Consider the following 23,668-nt stretch of genomic DNA (forward strand, 5'->3'; position numbering starts at 1 on the left):
AATTTTTTTTACAATTTTATTTGCACGTATTCTTTTTACAGGCAACAAATGTAGATATAATGATAAGTCGAATTTAATAATATACCAAACATTTTTACATCTGAATATTGAACAAAATATTTTTCCCATGAAAGCCCATCCACCATTTTTTTTATTATATTGAAGTCATAAATTCCAAACATTTGATCGATTATATTAGCATTATGTCAGCGAAATAACATATTTGTTGTAAAGGAAAAAATAAGGTATTTTTCGAGTAAATGACCTTGACCTAATTTAAAGGGTTCATAGATCAGCTTATCTTTTAATGATACTTAAGGCCAAGTTGAAAACAGACCAAATTTCTTGACATGTCCTTGCACCAATCTTATGATTTGAAATGGCATATTAGTTTGCTTCATTTAAAGACAAACAATAAAAAAAAAGAAATAACATTGTATTCATCATTGTGACAAAAAAAAACTCTTGGTATGGCACCGTCAAAGTCATGTTTTTTTTAGACTGTTTATGACGTCTTTGCATTAAATTCATTTCACCAAATGGATGTTGATTTATTATTTAGTCTTTTTTTTTTTTGATGGTTGTTATTGTCGTTGTACTAGCTGTCAATAACTGCGATTACTCTCAGATCTTTACTTAGTGTCTTTAACATGTTTAAGTTGTTGGGGTGTACCAGAGACATATATACACATGTATATATGTCTTTGGGTGTACTTAAGTACCCGGCCACGTCCAGTCTGTATTTTTGTTAGATGTATTTCTATTTGTACTTATCTATTAAGTGGAACCTTTTTCAATTGATTTTGATAGTTCGTTCCTATAAGTATTTTGTACTGTTACACCACTGTCCCAGGTTAGAGGAGGGTTGGGATCCCCATAAAATGTTTAACTCCGCCACATTCTGTATATATGTGCCTATCCCAAGTCAGGATCCTGTATCTCAGTGGTTGTCGTTTGTTGTTGCGTTACATATTTGTTTTGTTTTTCCGTTCACTGTTTGTTCATTAACAAGGCCATTAATATAAAAAAAAAGATGTGATATGATTGCCAATGAGACAAGTCTCCACAAGAGACCAAATGAAACAGAAATTAACAACTATAGTTTTCTCGTTTGAATTGTTTTACATTGGTTATTCTGAGGGTCTTTAAAAGCTGACCAAATGGTATGGGCTTGGTCATTGTTGCGGCTATATATTCTTATGAAAATTCTGGATCCGGTTTTTTTACAAATTGATGTAGTTCAAATAAATATTATTTTCTATTCATCTGCTCCACAGTCAATACAGGAATTATTTTAAAATCTATTTCCTGCTTCCTGCTTCCGGCTGGCTTCCTGTTATCCGATATTTTGAATTGCGAGTGGAGCTTTGTGTAGCACAAAATGACACTTCTCATTCTAATTTTAAGATATATTTCTATAACACTATAAAACAACACCGGGTAAAACAAAACAAAATTTTAATAACAAAAATATAATCAATAACTAAGTGAACAAAAGAAAAAATGAACAAATAAATAAGTGAATAAAACAAAAATCATAATCTCATAAAAATCAAGAACAAACTGTATCTCTGTCTTCAACATTCTGGCTACAGCAGCAGCAGAAAAGTCGTTTAAACTGTTTCCTAAAACGCTGAAATCTACCGATAGAACCACTCACTGGGGTAAAGCTGATGACCGTAACTGCATTCACGGTCATCCCAAGATGTCGGATGAAAAATTAGGTCAGTTTATGTATTGTCTGTTAAAGTGTTTCTATATCATTTTCTTTACAAATCATACATTGAAACGATGAAAAATAATAAAAGAATCACTCGGAAATCACTAATTACTTCCGAGAAATGTGCATGAAACGGGAAACTCGATTTGAAAAAATCGTGAAGATGACCGTAAATCATAATCAAAATATTTTCAAGATGACCGTAACAAATAACAAGGATGACCGTGATTGGTAAAAAGATGACCGTAACTTGTAAAGGATGACCGTAATTTGTAAAGACTGACTGTAATTTATATAGGACGACCGTAACTTTTATAGGATGACCGTCAATTCTATGAAATATCCGTATTTGTATTGAAAGCTTTTTGTTGAGTTTGTCGATCTCAATAGGGGCTCGGTTGGCGGATATAAATATGTTTAATAAATTTCTTTTATTAAACTATAATATAATTGGCCGTATTTGAGATTGATGACAATGATAGTAAATTGCATATTTCTCGTAAACAATGAAATATTTATTGATAACGACGTTAAAATTTTAACACAAATTGACAGCGATACGACGAAAATTTGAAGAAACATGAATATGTCCCTGGTACACGAATGCCTCATCTACACTTTCATTTTCTATGTATAGTGGACTATGAAAATGGGATAAAACTGTTGTTTGGCATTAGAATTAAAAAGATCATACCATAGGGAAAATGTGTACTAAGTTTGATTTAACTTGAAGCTGGACAAACGGACAAACAAATAGACGAACGGACGAACGTACGCACAGACCAGAAAAACATAATGCCAATTAATGGAGCATACAAAACATTAATAATACAAATGGATATTCGGTAATCGAGCCCATGTGTATGGTTCCAGAGCAAGCAGATTAAAATCTTAATTTGTCTTGATATATGCAGGCGGAAACACTCTTGAAATAGAACAAAAGAATCGAAGCTCTTTGTTAGAGAAGGCGATAAATGTTTACTGTAATGTTAACTGTAGTGACAAAATTTTTAAAAGTTAATAGAAACAAATACAACGACAATTTTCTTCTCAATTACGAAGTGTTTTATTTTAAAAACTCCATTTGCATAAGTTTTCAATTAATCTATTACATAGTAATGCAAAACAATAAGATGTCAAGTCGACGACATGGGTATCCATAAGTGGGATGTAGAAAATGCTTAACCTCCGATTTATTTATTTTTTAACGAGGGACGGAGAACATATAAATCTTTTAGTTCAGAAATTTTCGTGTCTGCCCTTCCATTATGTGAATCAAGAAATTTTCCCAAAAATAGGTAACGATTGTATCGAAAAGAGAAAATCGAGTGCACCTTTTTATGTTGGGGCATGTTTGAGGTGTATATTTTGTCTTTAAAACGTAAAAAGCAAGAGTATTTGATATAGCATCTCGCTTCAGATTCTATCATTTTTATATATCAAAGCTACAGGTTGACTTTATAACGTAAAAAAATGACAAAAGATGAAAATTGAATATATGGGTCAAGTGAAATATTTATCTAATGAATCACAAAAACAGTGGGTGTGTTCGAATAGCTATTTTTTTTTCTAAAAGTTCTTGACGACAGTCTTTTAATTTGGACGATGAAAATGAATATTTTCGAAAAAATATGATTTTCTTGTGTGTGATAACTAGGGTTTATAATCTTCAACCACTGAAAATATTTAGTCTGACTGCCCTTCCACGAAATATTTAATTAGAATTTTTTTTTAAATGCTTCAGAATTTTCGAAAATTCCACCTGACATCCGATCAAACAATATTTTTAAGTACAGACAAGATCATTAACTAATGCTCAATTGCTAGTAGATACATTTGTCTTTTAAAATACAACTGACATATAACGGATCATAATGGTGCTATGTGGATAAATTTGTCAGTTTTCAAGAGCAAAATTGGCAGAGCGTCATCCCTACAATGTCTTCAATTTCTACGATTGTTATGAGCATGAACTGGCGTAATGGGGAGATAATTTTGACGAAGTATAATCCTGACTGTATGAATAACATTTCTGTATATATACAAATTGACAACGTTCCGCCTTGTGATACGCTATTCGTACAAAACTTTGCTGAAGCTCACCTTCACTAGTCGTATGATGTTTTCAAAATATTTTCTGTGATTTTATTTGCACAAAATGGAAGACGATATAATATCAATGGGTGTACATGCATTGGCATTTTTAAAAATGTGTATTTATTATAATGCATTAAAAGGAATCCTAGAAATAAAAAAAAATCTTTGTAGTTGGAGGCTGTGCACCGCATTTTTTACATTATACTTGTAAGGTGTCATTTTATCGCGCTTTTGTAGCATGTTTTCCCTACCTGTTTATTTGCATGTCTTTTTGCAAATTCATTTTAAAAATTAAACCCTCTACCGTAAAAAAAAAGATACATATGGTAAACTTTGCAATTTGAAGCACGTCTTATTTTCTTCTACCTATAGGATAATACTCTCATATTAATATGTTTATACCAACACGATTTATCATTTGATACAAAAAGGTAGTTATATAAATACGGATATTTCTTAGAATTGAGGGTCATCCTTTAAAAGTTACGGTCATCATTTACAAATAACGGTCATCTTAAAACCAATTACGGTCACCCTTGTTATGAATCGCTGTTTCTGTTACGGTCATCTCGATTGTGATTTACGGTCATCTTCACGATTTTTTCAAATCGAAATTCCCGTTTTATGCACATTTCTCGGAAGTAATTAGTGATTTCCGAGTGATTCTTTTATTAATTTTCATCGTTTCAATGTATGATTTGTAAAGAAAATGATCTAGAAACACTTAAACAGACAATAAAGAAACTGACCTAATTTTTCATCCGACATCTTGGGATGACCGTGAATGCAGTTACGGTCATCAGCTTTACCCCAGTGACCACTGTGAACTGGTATTTCAGTCGGATCTGATTTGGTTGGTTCATTGAGCAGAAACTGGTTCATTGATTCAGTGACTTTATGACTTGTGGACTTTGATACTGTTGTCTCATGTGTTTCTTTTGGTGGAGTAAAAAATGGCTTAAGTCTTGGTCTGGGTGGTTCCTCTATATCACTGAGTGTGCACCATTCACTGTTCGATGTTCTTGCTGTATCTGGTTGGTCTAAAGAAAAAACGATAAGAATTTATAGTTATAACATTAAGTTGTGTTGTATTTGAATCAATACAAAGTTAACGGTCGATCCTAGATCATATGGCAAATGGTTCTGAAGAATCGATCAATAAGATAAGTTTGACAGGCGAAATTAAAATTTTCACAGAAATTTTTATAAGTGGGCACCCACTGACTGCCTAAGAGGGGGCTCGCTCCCGTCACGCTTCAGTGATTCCCTATATAAGCAACCAATTTTTTCCCAAAAAGGGGGGGGGGGCGGACCCCCTGCCCCCCCTAAATCAGCCTCTGTTTCAGATCATCAAATCCTTAAAAATGGACATCATCATCAGTTTTATGATTTATTACAACGCATAATTTATAAACTTAAAGTTCACCAGATACGCTTTTCAAATTACAAAAAAAAAAAAAGCAGTGTGTTATTTAGAATATCTTTAAAAGGAAAAAAGAAAATGTTTTTGTCAGTATTTGTATCTGCGCAAAAAGTGGCTTGTTCAAATTGTTCAAATATCCATATATCATGGTATGTTTCGACAACAACAACACACGAGAAGATAAATATTGTTGATGAGTTGATAAGTGAAATGTTAGTAGTATTATTTAGGTTGTTACCTTCTTCTTTCTCTCTGTTATCATCCAATAAGGACAAATCTAGCTTTAGTTCTTCTGGGTCTACAGGCTTAGTACTTATATCAGCTGTCGTCGATTTGCTTCTCTGAAAAATAAAAAAAAATCAATTTCTTCATCAAAATAAAATATCAATTATTTTAATTATTAGAAAAAATCTAATTGTCAATGATAAGGTAACGAGACAGAATTGATATGAAAGAAATGAGATAGGAGTAGATGTCTCATTGGCACTCACACCACATCTTCCTATATCTATATACAGTTACCTGTATTGATTTGAGACACGGGATATATATAAAGCAATAAAATGAGATACGGGATATATAGGGCAAAAAAATGAGAAACCGGATATACTATATGACAATAAAAATGCTACCAAGCAATATTATCTAACCAAAAATATAAGTTCCATAAGTCAATAGATCTAGAGTTTTAGTTTCAACTAAACTTTTGTTCTTCTGCATGTGTATCTTGTGAACTAGTATGTGGTAGAACCAGTATCGGACTTTGGTATGCCGAGACATATAATTCCATGATAATTTAGTGCTAGAATTTAACATGTAAGAGTCTATATATATTTGAATCAATACTCTCCATTCTTTTCTCTATAAGAAATATTTTAAAGTATCCCTCCGCAAATATATAGTTTTCACTTCTCAAGCTCTCTTCTTTTAATTTTTCACCAACAAGTTACCATTTTGTGGTGCTTTTTGGAAAATTATTTTTTTGCAGTCAAATTTGTGTTTTAATCTTCTTAAAAGAGACGTTCAAATGAATATACTTGAGTCCATATATTTACCTTGAAAATCCTGTTAACAAAACTCCAGACAGGGCCTGTTTTCTTTACGTCATTAGTTCTGTCGGCCTTTAGTATTTCTGCATCACTTTTTGTTCTTATGCTGATATGACCTATTAAATTAAATGTAGTAGTTTAAGTATTTCAACCTTTGTATTTGAGTCACGTGTTTAAACATAATTAAAACAGTTTAATGCTTTGCTGCTGACCCTTTGTATATTCAAATAGAGTAAGTAAAAACCTCTGGGGTTTCGGTCGCCTGAATACCTTATTTTCGTCGATCCATATCATCTATATACTGATTTTACTAAGTTAACTCTCTATGGATACGTAAAAAGGGGAGGGGGCATAAGCTAATTTATCGCATAAAGGACTTTTCCTTCCCAGTTATGGATTTTAAATAAACAATGGAATAAAATAACATCGATAGATGACGGCTTCAAAGCAATAAAATAAGCTCGGGTTTTAGAGTTTGCTTTCCTATATTTCTTTTATTTTTTTTTTCAACACGTTTCTTTCTTTCAAAAATAACGATATCAGTTGCATGTGTAATTATGATTTAAAAGACGCAATAGAATTCGCCGTTTCAGAATCTAATGCATCCTGGGTAATATTTTCAAAAGCGTTTTGATTGGTTTAAAACGTTATAAACAATGGAAATTCAACCAATGACGTAACGTTATTTTCACTTTGGGGTACGAACAATGAAATTACCCATGATGCTTTAGATTCTGAAACGGTCAATTAAAATTGAATTGTTTCAATTAATGAAATAAGAAAGATGCAGGTTTAATATATCATTATATAGAGACAACTATACAATTTAGAACAATGCTCGTGTAGGAGTAAAACAAGGAAAGGAACATGCAACATGCAAAGCGTATAGATGACGACATAAAATACTGAAAAATCAAAAAAAACCAATCTATCATTATACCAGCGGATGGAAATACAAAGAACAATACCACCTTAAAACAACAACAAAGACCAACCACATAAAACAATAAAGTTCTATATATATTACCTTAGAGTTTAAATAAATCTTAAAAGCGTGAAAATGTCATGATTTAGTTACTACCTTTGTTCGTCATTCGTATAAAATACTTATAAGGTTAAAAAAAATGAAAAATCTATATTTAGTTTCCCATGCATGATCCTATTTCGTCTGTTGATATTCAGCTGAGCTTCCAAAATAGCCATTGCTTTCTAACTTGAACTTCAACATTTATAGTTGATAATTCCAGCTTTCATATTATAATAGTAATATAAAGAACATCAGTTAGAATTTCATTTCTTTTAAAAAGTGTGCTTCAAACTTACTGATATATTTAGCGTATGACCAGATTATAACAATTTTCAGCTTAACTTATTTTTTCGCCAAATAATAAAAAAAAATATATGTTTCCTAGTACACGCCTTTACTTGTAATATTACTATTTCACAGATAACTTATTATAAAACTGACTTTTTTCTTTATTTTCATCTGTATCCGCTCTGGGGTTTGTAGCATGTGATAGTTCAAGTTTTCGCTGGAGATCTTTTTGTTCTTCGGTGAAAGCTTTCACTCTCTCGTGAAGTTTTGAGACTGAGGATTTCAGTATTATGTTGTTTTCAGTATTGCTGCTGCTTGGATACTTAAAAATAAACAAACCAATAATTTAGCATTAACATTGTGTAATACACTAGTCATTTTCTTTTTCTACAAAATCGAAACAAACATTCTAGAAATCAAGTGAATAGACATAGTCATGAATTAACTTTTTAACGATTTACATACCATGATTTTGTACATGTATTATAAAATCCAAAAAAAATAACATTACCAACACCAACAACGACTCGTTTGGATGCGATCGTACGGAACAGTTATATAATGATTCAAATTTAGGACTTCGTACCAATACATACTGATTTATTATTTTCGTTATTTATTTAAAAAGGATGCAAAATTATAGTATATTTTTAAATACCAGATGATACTGCTCGTTTGATGGACCTGGTTCATATGAGGGCGATAATGGGCTGACTGCTGGTTTATGAAAATCCTCAAACATTTTCCTGATCTGTTCCTGTCTTTTTTTCTCTCGTCTCTCCTCTCTTTCTTCTTTCCATTTTTTCTCTCTTGCAAATGCTTCAATAAGTTTTTGTCGCTCTGCATCTCTAACAGATTGGAAGAACGCTAGACGGTCCTCCTCACTAGCTGTTTCTTCTGTATCTAGTGCCTCTGTTTCGACCTGCTTTGGCAAAACCTCCTCTGTTATAATCATAGGTTTAGCTTGAATCTCCTGATTTTCTACTTTGTCGACATGTGTGTTCAGGGTTGACATTAGTCTATCAAGCTCTTTAAGTCTGGCAGCTCCAAAGAAGGCAATTAGTTCATCTTCACTAGCTGTTTCTGTGTTCTCTGCTTCAGCGTTTTGTTCTTCAAATGTTGCAGTAAGTCTCTCAAACTCTTTGGTTCTGGCATCTCCAAAGAAAGCAATTCGCTCCTTTTCACTCGCTGTTTCTGTGTTCTCTGCTTCATCGTTTTCTTCTCTCATTGTTGCAGAAAGTCTCCCAAACTCTTTGGTTCTGGCATTTCCAAAGAAAGCTACTCTTTCCTCTTCACTCGCTGTGTCTGTGTTCATTGTTTGTTGAACTGACACTGCAGCTGATTCCGTTTCGCTCCAAGCAGCATGTAATACAGATAGGATAAAACCGCTCAAGTTGCGTTCAAAGATCGCATTATCTTCATCCATACCTGGAAATGGAACAACGATATATTACAGGTCGGGCTGACGGCAAAAAAAACAAAAAACAAAACAACACCATATTATAGCTCAACTTTAACAAAGAGTTTGATTGTCCCATGTCAATTTGACAAGGTTCGATTATTCAAAGAAAATTTCAGTTTAATTTTATATTCCATATTTCCAGCATTTCTTAATAGTAATATATCAGAAAATTTTCCACTTCATTTATTCTTATATATATACAGAAGTATCAATCTAAACCGGCTCTATGGTGCCGAATAGGAATTCTATGACCGCCGAACTTTAAATCACCGCTAAGTTCCGTTTTTTTATTTATATTTTTTCATTGTTAACGTCAAAAATGGAAATAATTTGAGCCTAATAACTTGTATTGCCCTAAATAAAGAGTAAGGCCTTTATTATGTTAGACGCTTAAACTTTCCTGAAATATACCAACAAAGATCATATTCTTTGTAATGCCACTTATTTATAATACTTTTAATTGTAAAGGTTTTTCATATCTCCATATAAAAGCATTAAATGCAAAACTAAATCTAAAACAGTATCGTATAACTAAATGTTAAAAGTCGCGTAGACGGCCGAGGTGAAAACGGTCGGGGAAAGGGTGTTCAAATATATAGTTTGTTTTGTTTACCCCTGATCTTTTCCTACCGTATGCGCAAAGCTGAGGAACACACAAACATTCATACATTTGAAACCAATCGTTATACATAGGAGTACATATTTTGAATTACGATATAGGAGTATATATTTTGAATTACGAACAATCGAAAAATGTTGAATGCATCTTGTGACATTCGCAATGATTACAAGTTTCGATTGCATATGTCGAAAAACATATATTCCAAAAAGACGCAGTAGACATGGAATTTCTAAAATAAGGATTAATATCCAGATATATCCCAAATGCAAGAATAAAATTTCTGAAATAAGAATAAATAATGCTTACTCAACTCTTTAATTTCCTGATTCATCTTCTAGATTATACGCTATTCTTTCTTTTCTCCTCGTTCTCTGTGCATAAAATAAATATAGACTGATTCGCTCGACAACAACGTTGCTACTGAAGATATTATGACGTCCGACGTCAATCGAAGTCGTCACAAATTATCTCCTTACTTCGCGACGGAAAGAAACGCTTTGTATATGGAATAAGTAATCCACGGTGATGTACGTTTTCAATAAATTTTAATGCAATTTTGAAAATTGTAAGCGAGGAAAGCGGAAAAAATATAAAGTATCAAAGCAGTAAAATCATTTAATGCATAATCTTACGATTAATTTTCTGAAATCGGACGATATATGCGACTGTGAGTGGGGGTTATTTTTGTTTGCAAAAGGGGGGGGGGGTCAGAATATCGTTTCTATATTTCTATATCTTTTATTTTTTGGTTTAAATTTTATCTTTATACTTAAAAAATATTTTCCTGCCTATTGATCTTTATTATACATTCGTCCTAAACATACATCAAATATTTGCCACTGGACGTTAAACAACCAACCATTAATAGAGCTCAAGAAAGGGGACTCTTAGTTTACTTGTATATATATATATATATATAAAAATCACTATAATAAATGTTCTTGTGTATAGAAATATATATTAAGATTACTATTAAATCCAACATTTCCGGTATAGATAGTTTTATTTCACAAGTACTTTTATGTTTTTTTAACAATTTTCAGGTGAAACTATACATGAGTAATGTCTATGACCATTTTAGTCATGCTATCTTATTTGTAGATCTTATTTTGCTGAACGTTATTCCTGTTGACAGTTTATCTCTATCTATGATAATATTTAAGATAATAACAAAAGAACGGCAAATTTTCCTTAAAACAAGAGTGCACACGCTGGAATGTCTCGCCTTCTGTAGTAAAAATTGATATTACGTTGATAGTCCTCAATATAAAGCTTTATTACAACTATAACATAAACTTCACATTGACCAATAAAACTAAACATTGACCAATACAACTAAACATTGACCAATAAAACTAAACATTGACCAATACAACTAAACATTGACCAATACAACTAAACATTGACCAATGAACCATGAAAATGAGGTCAAGGTCAGATGAACCATGTCAGACAGATATGTACAGCTAACAATTCTTCCATACAACAAATATAGTTGACCTATTGCTTATAGTTTAAGATCAAAACACAAAAACTTAACACTAAGCAATGAACCGTGAAAATAAGGTCAAGGTCACAGGACACCTGCCAGCTAGACATGTACAACTTACAATCATTCCAAACACCAAATATGGTAGACCTATATATATATATTGCATACAGTATAAGAAAAACACACCAAAAAAGAAGGTGTCCACAGTACACAGATGCCCCACTCGCACTATCATTTTTTATGTTCAGTGGACCGTGAAATTGGGGTGAAAATCTAATTTGGCATTTAAATTTAGAATGATCATATCATAGGGAACATGTGTAACAAGTTACACGTTGATTGGACTTCAACTTCATTAAAAACTACCTTGACCAAAAACTTTAACCAAAAACTTTAACTTGAAACTTGCACTAATATTTTCTATGTTCAGTGGACCGTGAACTTGGGGGTAAAAAATCTAATTTGGCATTTAATTTAGACAGATTATATCATAGGGAACATGTGACCTAAGTTTGAAGTTGATTGGATTTCAACTTCATCAAAAACTACCTTGACCAAAAACTTTAACCTGAAACGGGACGAACGGACGCACAGACCAGAAAACATAATGCCCTCTACAATCGTAGGTGGGGCATAAAAACAATAACTTCACTATAATCACTGAACCATGGAAATGAGGTCAAGGTCAGAGGACACCTGCCAGTTAGACATGTACAACTTAAAGTCCTTCCATACACCGAATATACTAGACCTATTGCCTACAGTATCTGAGATACGGACTTGACCACCAAAACTGATCCATGAAATGAGGTTGAGGGTCAAGTGAAAACTATCTGTCAGGCATGAGGACCTTGCAAGGTACGCACATAACAAATATTGTTATCATATTACTTATAATAAAAGAGACATTACAAAAAATCTTAACTTTTTTTCAAGTAGTCGGTGAACCATGAAAATGAGGTCAATGATATTGAAGATGTGCCTGAATCAAACTTAGTAATATGATGCATCCATATACCAAGAATAAAGCATCCAGGTCTTCCACCATTTAAAATATAAAGCTTTTAAGAAGTAAGCTTACGCCGCCGGATCACTATCCCAATGTCGAGCTTTCTGCGACAAAAGTCGCAGGCTCGACAATTGCCAATTTAGGGACAGCAACCTTACAAAGGGTTGTCAAGTATATCTGAAAAAACAGGACAGATAGATCTTGACCTGTTAAACAATTTTACCCCATGTCAGATTTACTCTAAATGTTTTGGTTTCAATGTAACTCGAATAATTCAAGCTCGTAACGTCTCCGATTCTCTCCACCTTTCGTAATGTAGTGATCGATAGGGGTCGTAATATATAACGACTGAATTATTCGGGTTAGTTTCAATGATATGAGCCAAAATCAACATTTTACCCCTATGTTCTATTTTTTGGGGGCCATCTTGGTTGCTTGGTCAGGTCACCGGACTCAATTTTTAAACTAGATATCCCAATGATGATTTTGGCCATGTTTGTTTGTTTGGTTAAGTTTGGCCCAGTAGTTTCAGAGGAGATTTTTGTTAAAATTAACGACGACGCCGACGGACGACGACGGACGCCGGACGCTAAGTGATGAGAAAAGTTCACTTGGCCCTTTGGGCTTGGTGAGCTAAAAATGGGTTTCACAAAAATGTTATTTTACTTTATAGTATAATGAGGGGGTGAGATCTTAAACCCATGTTTAACCCCGCCGCATTTTTGCGCCTGTCCCAAGTCAGGAGCCTCTAGCCTTTGTTCGTCTTGTTTGATTTTCAGTTTTAGTTTCTTGTGTATAATTTGGAGCTTAGTATGGCGTCTATCATCTTCGCTAGCCAAGGGTTACGATCCACTCCCGTTCTCTTCACCCTTGGCGGATTGAGATAAAATTTCGGAGACACAAGGTCAGGATTTTTATTTGTTGCAGTCGAAATTCGCTGCATCCAATAAAAAAGCGCCTATAGCAGTGGCGGATCCAGGGTGAGGGTTCCGGGGGTTGGAACCACCTTTTTTGGGGACGATCAATGCATTTGAATGGGGACATATAGTTGGACCCCCCCTTTTTAAAATGGCTGGATCCGCCCCTGTATAACATGATCACGTGTAAATGTAGAAATTGTTTGTAAACAATTGCCACGTGTTTATTGTGCAACAAGTCTTTACATTCTATAAACATACGATGATTAAGTGGCGACTTGAATGTTTTAATCAATGAGTAGAAGTTAAAATAAAGCATATGGAAATAGTGGAATTAAATACTGGAGCTGGCATTTCAGTTAACTGCTAGTAGTCTTTTGTTATTTATGTTTTATTGTCATTTTGTGTTTTTTCTTTTGTTACACCTTCTGACATTAGAAGAGATCTCATAAAATTGTTTAACCCCGCCGCGTTTTTGCGCCTGTTCCAAGTCAGGAGCCTTTGTTAGTCTTGTATTACATGTATTTTTAATTTCAGTTTCTTTTTAGTATGGCGTTCATTATAACTGAACTAGCATATATATTTGGTTAGGGACAGCCGAAGGACGCCTCCGGATGCGGGAATTTCTCGCTGCATTGAAGACCTATTGGCGACCTTCTGCTGTTGTCTGTTCTATGGTCGGGTTGTTGTCTCTTTGACACATTCCACATTTCCATTCTCAATTTTATTTTTGGAGTGCAACAAATTCTTTGGCTGTTTGACTTTTCAGCTCTTTCAAGTACACGCACAACAAACGTTTTCCTATTTAATCGAATGGTCGATTGAGAATCTGATTTACAAATTTATCTGCTGCTACTCATATAAATATGAAAATAAGAAGATGTGGTATACATATAACTGCCAAAGATAGAACTCTCCAACAGAGACAAAATGACATACAAGTTAGCAATTATATCGTCATGAACAGTCAGCTGGAAAATTCATGCACGATATTGTGTAATGCCAACATATATCCGGATTGACAGACTGTATGGCAAATAATGTTCATAGCTGTAATATTGATTAGTTATATTTGGATTGATTAATGTGATTGAATGTTATTAATGTTCATACCGATTTAAACAAAATACGATGTTGAATTTATGTCATTTTAGAACGAGAAAAAGGATCAACGAGTTTACATTGTTCATACCCAAAAGTAAGAGTTGTGTAAACAACATCACTTTAAAATCTATGTTGGGATATCCGGTTTCTAAAAAATTTTCTACGGATACAGTCAAATGTTTTGCAAAAACAAATTTTATCTATAAAGGAATTAAATAAAGGTTTTAACTAAAGTAATTGTTGGTTACAAAACCGCTGACAAAGTCATAAAACCGTGATACATAGATTACATATAAAAAAAGATGTGGTATGATTGCCAATGAGACAACTCTCCACAAGAGACCAACATGACACAGAAATTAACAACTATAGGTCACCGTACGGCCTTCGACAATGAGCAAAGCCCATACCGCATAGTCAGCTATAAAAAGCCCTTTTTGACTATGATAGCTTACATCAAATTATGGCTGATATTACGTTTATCGAATTCTATAACGTCATTGTACAGACACGATCCCAGCATTGCTGGAATATAATTTGATTTTAATAAGAGGTACCGTGCGAAACTGAAATATCTAAATTTAGGTAATGATATTGATTTCTGTTCATATTTAGGTCCATTTCTCAGCTACTAATTAAATGAAACTGACAGCGTCAGCTCACTGATGATACCTCGCCTAATATTTCGGTAAATAGGAAGTTGCTGAGTGATGATTCTGAAAACGCATAACACGGAGTAGCTGACTTATATAAACCCTGAAACCAAATTTCAGAAATCCTTATAATGTTGTTCTGAGAAAGATGCAGACGAAACGTCATGGTTCATGTAACGGATGGACGGATTGGCGGACATACAGACAGAGGTTTAACAGTATACCCCACATTTTTTTTTAAAGTGGGGACATATATAATTAAGGAATACAACTCCATCATGGAAAGCACTGATTCCCTGCCATGCTTTGGCTAAATCTTTTTGTTCTTTTTGGTATGTAAGAACCTTATTTAATACATTTGAATTTTCAAATACTTAATTTTGTCTCGAGCATCACTGAAGAGACATCTTTTATCGAAAAGTGCATTTAAAGCAGTTTATGATACTATGATACGGTTAACCAGAATGATCAAGTGTAAGATATATATATGTCCGTCCTCAGAAATCAATTGATTGTAACATAATATTCATGGTTTTGGTTTTTTATAAAAGTTTTTTTGTGATTACGTCTGTTTCTCAGTTACTATGCATGAGTAATAAGTGAACTATTTGTGTTGTATAGAATGATTTACTTGTGTATGTGTCCGTCAGGTAGGATATACTTGTGTATGTGTCCGTCAGATAGGATTTACTAGTGTATGTGTCCGTCAGGTAAGATTTATTTGTGTGTGTGTCCGTCAGGTAGAATTTATTTGTGTCTGTGTCTGTCAGGTAGGATTTACTTGTGTTTGTGTCCGTCAGGTAAGATTTACTTGTGTATGTGTCCGTCAGGTAAGATTTACTTGTGTATGTGTCCGTCAGGTAGGATTTACTAGTGTATGTATCCGGCAGGTAAGATTTACTTGTGTATGTGTCCGTCAGGTAGGATTTACTTGTGTATGTGTCCGTCTGGTAGGATTTACTAGTGTATGTGTCCGTCAGGTAAGATTTACTTGTGTGTGTGTGTCCGTCAGGTAGGATTTACTAGTGTATGTATCCGTCAGGTAAGATTTACTTGTGTATGTGTCCGTCAGGTAAGATTTACTTGTGTATGTGTCTGTCAGGTAGGATTTACTTGTGTATGTGTCCGTCAGGTAAGATTTACTTGTGTATGTGTCCGTCAGGTAAGATTTACTTGTGTATGTGTCCGTCAGGTAGAATTTACTTGTGTATGCGTCCGTCAGGTAAGATTTATTTGTGTATGTGTCCGTCAGGTAGGATTTACTTGTGTATGTGTCCGTCAGGTAGGATTTACTTGTGTATGTGTCCGTCAGATAAAAGGCTTACCTGACCTTGAATTGATAACATGTGAAAATAGAATGAAATTCAAAACAGTGTGACTGTGGCCATTGATTGACACATTAAATTCATCCATTGACTGGGACAATTTACGTGAACGTTTGTCTGTAACGACTACTGACTGTTCACGACGTACCTACGATAGACATTTAAACTGTGGGGTCACCAAGGTTTCTTAACGCCTTTTATTATAAAATAATTCGAAAAATTAATCAGAAATAATCTTTATGTTTTGATTTATATAATTGATACAAATCAAAATAGCGTGTTATTTCTGATTAATTTTTTCGAATTACTTTATTAAGGTGTTGAGAACCTTTGGTGAACCATAGTTTAAGTGTCTTTAAAAAGTACACAGTGAGCAATGGTCGTTACATACAAACGTTCACCTAAATTGTCCCAGTCAATGGATGAATTTAATGTGTCAATCAATGGCCACAGCCACACTGTTTTGAATTTCATTCTAAAAAAAAGATTTTGTATGATTGCAATGAGAAAACTATCCACCAGAGACCAATTGACTTATAGATGTCTGCAACTGTAGGACACTATATATACGGCCTTCAACAATGTATAAATAAAAATAACATATACGAGTAAATGTCTGTCAGAACTCAACTGAACTTGAGCTCATTTTCATGGTTCATAGATTATTTTATTATTTTTATGATAAGGCTAAGTTGAAAGCAGACAAAAAATCTTGACGGTTTCTTGCACCTATCTTATTAAATGAAGATATAAAAAAGAAGTTGTGGTGTGATTGCCAATGAGACAACTTTCCACAAGAGACCAAAATGACACAGAAATTAAAACTTATAGGTCACCGTACGGCCTTCAACAATGAGCAAAGCCCATACCGCATAGTATTCTATAAAAGGCCCCGAAATGGCAATGTTAAACAATTCAAATGAGAAAACTAACGGCCTTATTTGTAAAAAAAAAATGAACGAAAAACGAATATGTAACACATAAACAAACGACAACCATGCACTGAACTACAGGCTACTGACTTGGGACAGGCAAGAACATTTTATTCACTTCATATAAAAAAAATACCATTGTGTTTACATTGCGACTTAAAAAAAAAGAAAGAATATAAACAAGAATGGTATTTGATAGGCTATTTACCGTGGACGAGTGCCCATAGGCCCCATACAAGCTGTTTTGTAGTTCAACTATAGAAAGGTTTAATGTTTACCTGTCTGTCTGGCAGAGGTTAAACCTTGACCGCATTTCCATAGATCATTTAATTGATGTGATAGTGACACCCCGATTTTAAAACATTCCGTATACAATCACGATAGGAAAAGTAGGCAGAAACAGATTTATGGCGTAGCCCCGGTCCCCCTCCTTTTGTTGAAAAAAGTTGATTGATTATTTTGAGAATCAATGAAGGATGATTGATGGAAAGTTTTGAATCCGCAACTGGTAGGCGAGACATTTCACGCATATTAATGAGTAAATTTGACCAAAAACATACCGGTACTAGAAAATGTGTGTAAAAGTTATTATATTTTTTTAAGAAGGAACTTGTAGTTCAAATAAATATTATTCTTCTATTCATCCACTTCAATCACATTTAATTAAATGAGGACATTTTCGGATCTGTTTCTTGTTTCCTGTTTCCTGTTATCCGATATTTTGAAAAACGAGTGGGGTAATGTGTATCACGACCACGCATTAGCACGACAACCTGTGTTTTCTGAATGATGTAACCATTCTTCTAATTCTAATTTAATCATGTGACTAGCCCAAGTATATCTTATTTGTATTTTTTTAGTTGTATTTTGATTTTAAATACAGTGACTATTTTTTAATATAGATATGCATAAACACTATAAAACAACACTGGGTTAAAACAAAACAAAATTTTAATAACAAAAATTATAAACAATAACTATGTGAACAAAAAAACCAAACAATTAACAAAGTGAACAAAAGAAAAAATAAACCAAAAAATATGTGATAAAAAAAAACCATATCTCATTAAATCAAGAACAAACTGTATCCCTGTCTTCAGTATTCTGGCTACAGCAACAGCAGCAACGTCGTTTGAACCATTTTCTTAAACGCTGAAATCTACTTAGAGGGCGTGCATTGTTAGAATCAATGTGTTTGCGAACTGGTTTTTCAATTGGAACTGGTTTGTTTGGTTCATTTAGCAGAAGTGTGTTGACTGATTCAGCGGCTTTATGACTGGTTGACTTTGATATTGTTGTCTCATGTGTTTCTTTTAATGGGGTAAAAAATGGCTTAAGTCTTGGTCTGGGTGGTTCTTCAGTATCACTGAGTGTGAACCATTCACTGTTTGATGTTCTTGCTGTATCTGGTTGGTCTAAATCAAAGAAAAATTAGAAGAACTATTATAAGTTATAACATTAAGTTTTGTTGTATTTTTATTACCGGTAATACAAAGTTATAGTACCGATCCTTTATAGACCACATGCATGGCAAATGTGCTGGATTAATAATACGCTAAAAACCAAAAGTTTGACAGGCGAAATGAAAATTTTAGATTATCAAATCCAAAAAGATGAGCAACATCAATTATTAGTTTTTTTTTAATTTATAGAGTTGCAATCGTGATTTATTACGACACATGCATAATTTGTAAAATTCAATATTGATTTAATCGTTAAACTAATGATTATGTCCTTTTTCAATGGAGAGTACCCTAATGTACTGACATTCCGTTTATAGCTGTGCGTGCTGACGTATCTGGTGAAGCATTTTTAGTATCATAATAGCCAAATACGGTTCTCCTTTCTGATCTTGCTATTTTGCTCAATAAACTGATTGGAAAGGTAATAGTTAAATCACTGTTGTTGTTATTAAAAACTACATCTTTTAGTCTTGGAAGACAAATAATAAGTTGGATCCCCCCTTTCTTTAAATATTCGATTTGCGCACCTCAAGTTAATTGGTACTGTGTTTTCAAATTCAACAACAACAACAACAAACAAGAGGAACAACAAACAAGAGGATGGGTGTTCTTGACAACTTGTATAACGTAAACAAGAAGAAGAACAACAACAACGAAAAAGACAAGTTATAAAGTGTAATAATTGTAGTTTGACTGAGATTTATACCTTCATCATGTTCATGGTCATCCTCTTTTTTATCGTTAAAAAATGTCAAATCTAGCTTCAATTCTTCTGGGTCTATCTGTTTAGCACTTAAATCAGCTGTCGTCGATTTGCTTCTCTGAAAATAAAAATAAATCAATTTAAATACTATTTTTCATCAAAATAAAATATCAATTGTGTTTTAAATGTAAAAAAAATGGTAAATTGTCAATGCCAAGGTAAGGAGACGCGTAATTCATATGAATAAACAGAGATACGGGGTGACCGCAATAGTGAACAGAGATACGGGATAGATACAGTAGTGGACAGAGACACGGGGTATATACAGTAGTGAACAGAGATACGTTGCATATACAGTATACGTTGTTAACAGAGACACGGGGAATATACAGTAGTGAACAGGGATACGGAGTATATGCAATAGTGAACAGAGATACGGAGTATATGCAATAGTAAACAGAGATACGGGAAATATACTGTAGTGACTGAGATACGGGATAATTAAAGCACTGAAATGAGATACGGGATATGAACGACAATAAAATGAGATACGGGGTATACAACAATAAAAAAAGCTATAATCTAACTAGAAATATAATAATAAAATTGAGAATGAAAATATCTTTACCTTAAATATCCTGCTTACAAAGCGTCTGACAGAGCTTGTTCTCTTTATGTCATTGGTTCTGTCGGCCTTTAGTATTTCTGCATCACTTCTTGTTCTTATGCTGATGTGTCCTATTAAATATATTGTTATAGTTTTTTAAGTACTTCAGCCTTAGTATTTTGGTCACGTGTTCTGAAAGGATCTTAAAGCATAATATTAGTTACATGGTTTAAAAGAGAGAAATTAAAATCAAAAGAGGATCTGGTCGAATTCATATTTTTTCGGTCGAATCTCCTTTTGCTTTTACTTAGTACCCTTTGTTGATACGTATATAGGGAGTTGATGAATTTGTTTGTTCAAACAACTTTTAAATTTGTATTAAGTTTCCCGGGGACTCATCTCGTCTGCTTACAGTTAGCTAAGCTTTTCGGTTTTCTTATCATAAATAATAATTATATATAGTATAGAGCATAATCAATCAATATCTTATTATAAACTTACTATTTTCTTTATTTTCATCTGTATCAGTTCTATGTTTTATGGCATGTGATAGTTCAAGTTTTTGCTGGAGATCTTTTTGTTCTTCGGTGAAAGCTTTCACTCTCTCGTGAAGTTTTGAGACTGAGGATTTCAGCATTATGTTGTATTCAGTATTGCTACTACTTGGATACTTTAGATAAACAAACCAATAATTTAGCATTAATATTGTGTAATACACTAGTCATTTTCTTTTCTACAAAATCGAAACAAACTTTCGACAAATCAAGTGAATATACCTAGTTATGAATTAACTTTTTAACAATTTACATGCATTTTGTACATGTATCATAAAATCTAAAAACTTGACATTACCAACAACAACAATGACTCGCCTCACGGATACGATCTCATGGAACAATTATTAATGATTCAAATTTAGGACTTCGTACCAATACATACTGATTTATTAATTTCGTTATTTATTTATATTTTTTTAAAAAGGATGCAAAATTATAGTATATTTTTTAAATACCAGATGGTACTGCTCTTTTGATCCACCTGGTTCACATGAGGCCGATAATGGACACACTGCTGGACTATGAAAATCTTCAAACATCTTTCTGATCTGTTCCTGTATTTTTTTCTCTCGTCTCTCCTCTTTTTCTTCTTTCCATTTTTTCTCTCTTTCGAATGCTTCAACAAGTTTTTGTCGCTCTGCATCCCTAACTGATTGGAAGAACGCTACACGGTCCTTTTCACTAGCTGTTTCTTCTGTTAGTGCCTCTGTTTCGACCTGATTATAACAAATCTCCTGTGTAATAATCTTTGGTTTGGCTCGTGTGTTCAGTGTTGACATTACTTCGTCGACTTGTGTGTTCAACGTTGACATTACTTCGTCGACTTGTGTGTTCAGTGTTGCAGTAAGTCTATCAAGCTCTTCACGTCTGGCTTCTCCAAAGAAAGCGATTATTTCCTCTTCACTCTCCGTTTCTGTGTTCTCTGCTTCAGCGTTTTGTTCTTGTGTGGTTACAGTTAGTCTATCAAACTCTTTGGTTCTGGCATTTCCAAAGAAAGCAATTCTTTCCTCTTCATTCGCTGTTTCTGTGTTCTCTGTTTCAGCGTTTTGTTCTTTCATTGTGTCAGTAAGTCTCTCAAACTCTTTGGTTCTGGCATTTCCAAAGAAAGCAATTATTTCCTCTTCACTCGCTGTTTCTGTGTTCTCTGCTTCAACGTTTTGTTCAATCATTGTTGCAGTAAGTCTCTTAAACTCTTTGGTTCTGGCATTTCCAAAGAAAGCATTTCTTTCCTCTTCACTCGCTGTTTCTGTGTTCTCTGCTTCAACATTTTGTTCTGTCATTGTTGCAGTAAGTCTCTGAATCTCTTTGGTTCTTGCACTTCCAAAGAAAGCTTCTCTTTCCTCTTCACTCGCTGTGTCTGTGTCCAATGCTTGTTGAACTGACACTGCATCTGATTCTGTTTCGCTGCAAGCAGCATGCAATACTGATATGATAAATCCGCTCAAGTTGCGTTCAAAGATCGCGTTATCTTCATCCATACCTGAAAATTGCACAACGATATATTAAAGGCCAGGCTGACGGCAAAAAAAAAATCCCACCATATTATAACATAACCTGATTGTCCCATGTCAATTGACAAGTTTCGATTTTCCAAGTCGGCTTATCCATACAAAATTTCAGTTTAATTTTATATTCCATAATTCCAGCATTTCCGTAATAGTAACTGTATATTAGAAAATTTCCACTTCATTTATTCTTATATATATACAGAAGTATCTATGAAAGCGTGTTTGCTCTATGGTGCCGAGTAGGAATTCTTTACCGCTAAACTATAAATCACCGCTAAGTTCCGTTTTTTTAATTTTAATTTTTCATTGCTAACGTCAAAAATGGAAATAAGTTGAGCCTAATAACTTGTTTTGTCCTAAATCCGGAGAATGGCCTTAATTATGTTAGACGCTTAAAACTTTCCTGAAATACCAACAAAGATCATATTCTTTTTAATGCCACTTATTTATAATACTCGTAATTGTAAAGGTTTTTCATTTCTCCATAAAACATTAAATGCAAAACTAAATCGTCATATACAGTGTCGTATCACTAAAAGTAAAAAGCCGCGTAGACGGCCGAGGTGAAAACGGGGAAAGGATGTTCAACCATAAGAATAAACATATAGTTTAACCTTCCGTATGGGCAAAGCTGAAGCGCACACAAACAAATCATACATTTGAAACCAATCGTTATATAGAAGTACATATTAATTTTTGAAGCACGAACAATCGAAAGCTGTTGAATGCATCTTGTGACATTCGCAATCATTACAAGTTTCGATTGCATATATCAAAAAACATATTCCAAAAAGACGCAGTTGACATGCAATAATAAAATTTCTAAAATAAGAATAAATAATACTTACTCAACTCTTTAATTTCCTGATTCATCTTCTAGATGATACGCTATTCTTTCTTTTCTCCTCGTTCTCTGTGCATAAAATAAATATAAACTGTTTCGCTCGACAACAACGTTGCTACTGAAGATATTATGACGTCCGACGTCAATCGAAGTCGTCACTAATTTTCTCCTTACTTCGCGACGGAAAGAAACGCTAAATGTAAATATAATCCGCGGTGATGTATATATTCCATTAATGTTAATGCAGTTTTGAAAATTGTAAGCGAGGAAAGCGGAAAAAAATATAAATTATAAATTAAAGCAGTCATGATATTACGATTAATTTTCTGAAAAATCGGACGATCATTTCTGAATTATCGCTCTTTGGATGTCAATAGTTAGCGATATTGCGCCATGTTTTGGCCGGTTTCTTCAAAACTATTATGAACTTGAAAACAATCCGATTATCATTAAGACAACCTCACTCATTTATCAAATTGACAGAAATAGACCCTTTAAAGATGTTATTGACCATTGTGAATAATAATCTTGAATAGAGATCTATTTTCTCTTTTTGCGGTGTTTGTTAAAATTTTGAAAAAAAACCAATAGAAAGATTATCAAACCCCTAAAACCCATTCGCTAGATTTATAGGATACAGTGGTGGATCCAGAATTTTTCATAAGTGGGGGCCTACTGATCGACCTAAGAGGAGACCCGCTCCAGTCACGCTTCAGTGATTCCCTATATAAGCAACCAATTTTTTCCCAAAAAGGGGGGGGGGCGGCCACATGACACATTTTTTGCGATAACTTTGGTAGAAATTAACTATTCCAAATTCTCCACCTCGATCTTCATACAATTGATAAAGTTATGGATTGTTTTAT

The 23,668-nt window shown here is 33.7% G+C and overlaps 2 protein-coding genes across 2 annotated transcripts; both read right to left on the reverse strand.

The window, feature by feature from the left end:
• Positions 1-1,391: 1,391 nt before the first annotated feature.
• On the reverse strand, positions 1,392-10,015 carry LOC143084290 (uncharacterized). The gene is made up of 7 exons (XM_076260701.1): positions 9,995-10,015; positions 8,263-9,032; positions 7,758-7,926; positions 6,296-6,405; positions 5,479-5,581; positions 4,612-4,857; positions 1,392-1,396 (listed from the first exon to the last, which is right to left on the reverse strand). Exons 2-7 carry the CDS (start codon positions 9,028-9,030, stop codon positions 1,392-1,394), a joined length of 1,401 nt encoding a protein of 466 aa, XP_076116816.1. The 5' UTR covers positions 9,031-9,032; positions 9,995-10,015.
• An 8,176-nt stretch (positions 10,016-18,191) lies between these two features.
• Positions 18,192-22,952, reverse strand: LOC143084291 (uncharacterized). Its single transcript, XM_076260702.1, has 6 exons — positions 22,807-22,952; positions 20,906-21,930; positions 20,395-20,563; positions 19,915-20,024; positions 19,290-19,404; positions 18,192-18,535 (listed from the first exon to the last, which is right to left on the reverse strand). Exons 1-6 carry the CDS (start codon positions 22,829-22,831, stop codon positions 18,192-18,194), a joined length of 1,788 nt encoding a protein of 595 aa, XP_076116817.1. The 5' UTR covers positions 22,832-22,952.
• Positions 22,953-23,668: the final 716 nt, after the last annotated feature.

The sequence above is a fragment of the Mytilus galloprovincialis genome, chromosome 7 (assembly GCF_965363235.1).
Source record: "Mytilus galloprovincialis chromosome 7, xbMytGall1.hap1.1, whole genome shotgun sequence".
Classification (NCBI taxonomy): domain Eukaryota; kingdom Metazoa; phylum Mollusca; class Bivalvia; order Mytilida; family Mytilidae; genus Mytilus; species Mytilus galloprovincialis.

Bases quoted from the DNA above. Each gene is read 5' to 3' on its own strand.
- LOC143084291 (XM_076260702.1), bottom strand. From the start codon at position 22,831: ATGAATCAGGAAATTAAAGAGTTGA. The intron at 20,025-20,394 runs GTAAGTTTATAA...TATATTTAATAG, and splicing joins AGATGAAAATAAAGAAAATA to GACACATCAGCATAAGAACA. The intron at 19,405-19,914 runs GTAAAGATATTT...TTTTATTTTCAG, and splicing joins TTGTAAGCAGGATATTTAAG to AGAAGCAAATCGACGACAGC.
- LOC143084290 (XM_076260701.1), bottom strand. From the start codon at position 9,030: ATGGATGAAGATAATGCGATCTTTGAACGCAACTTGAGCGGTTTTATC. The intron at 7,927-8,262 runs GTATTTAAAAAT...TTTATTTTTAAG, and splicing joins CAAACGAGCAGTATCATCTG to TATCCAAGCAGCAGCAATAC. The intron at 4,858-5,478 runs GTAACAACCTAA...TTTTTTCTTTAG, and splicing joins TAACAGAGAGAAAGAAGAAG to ACCAACCAGATACAGCAAGA.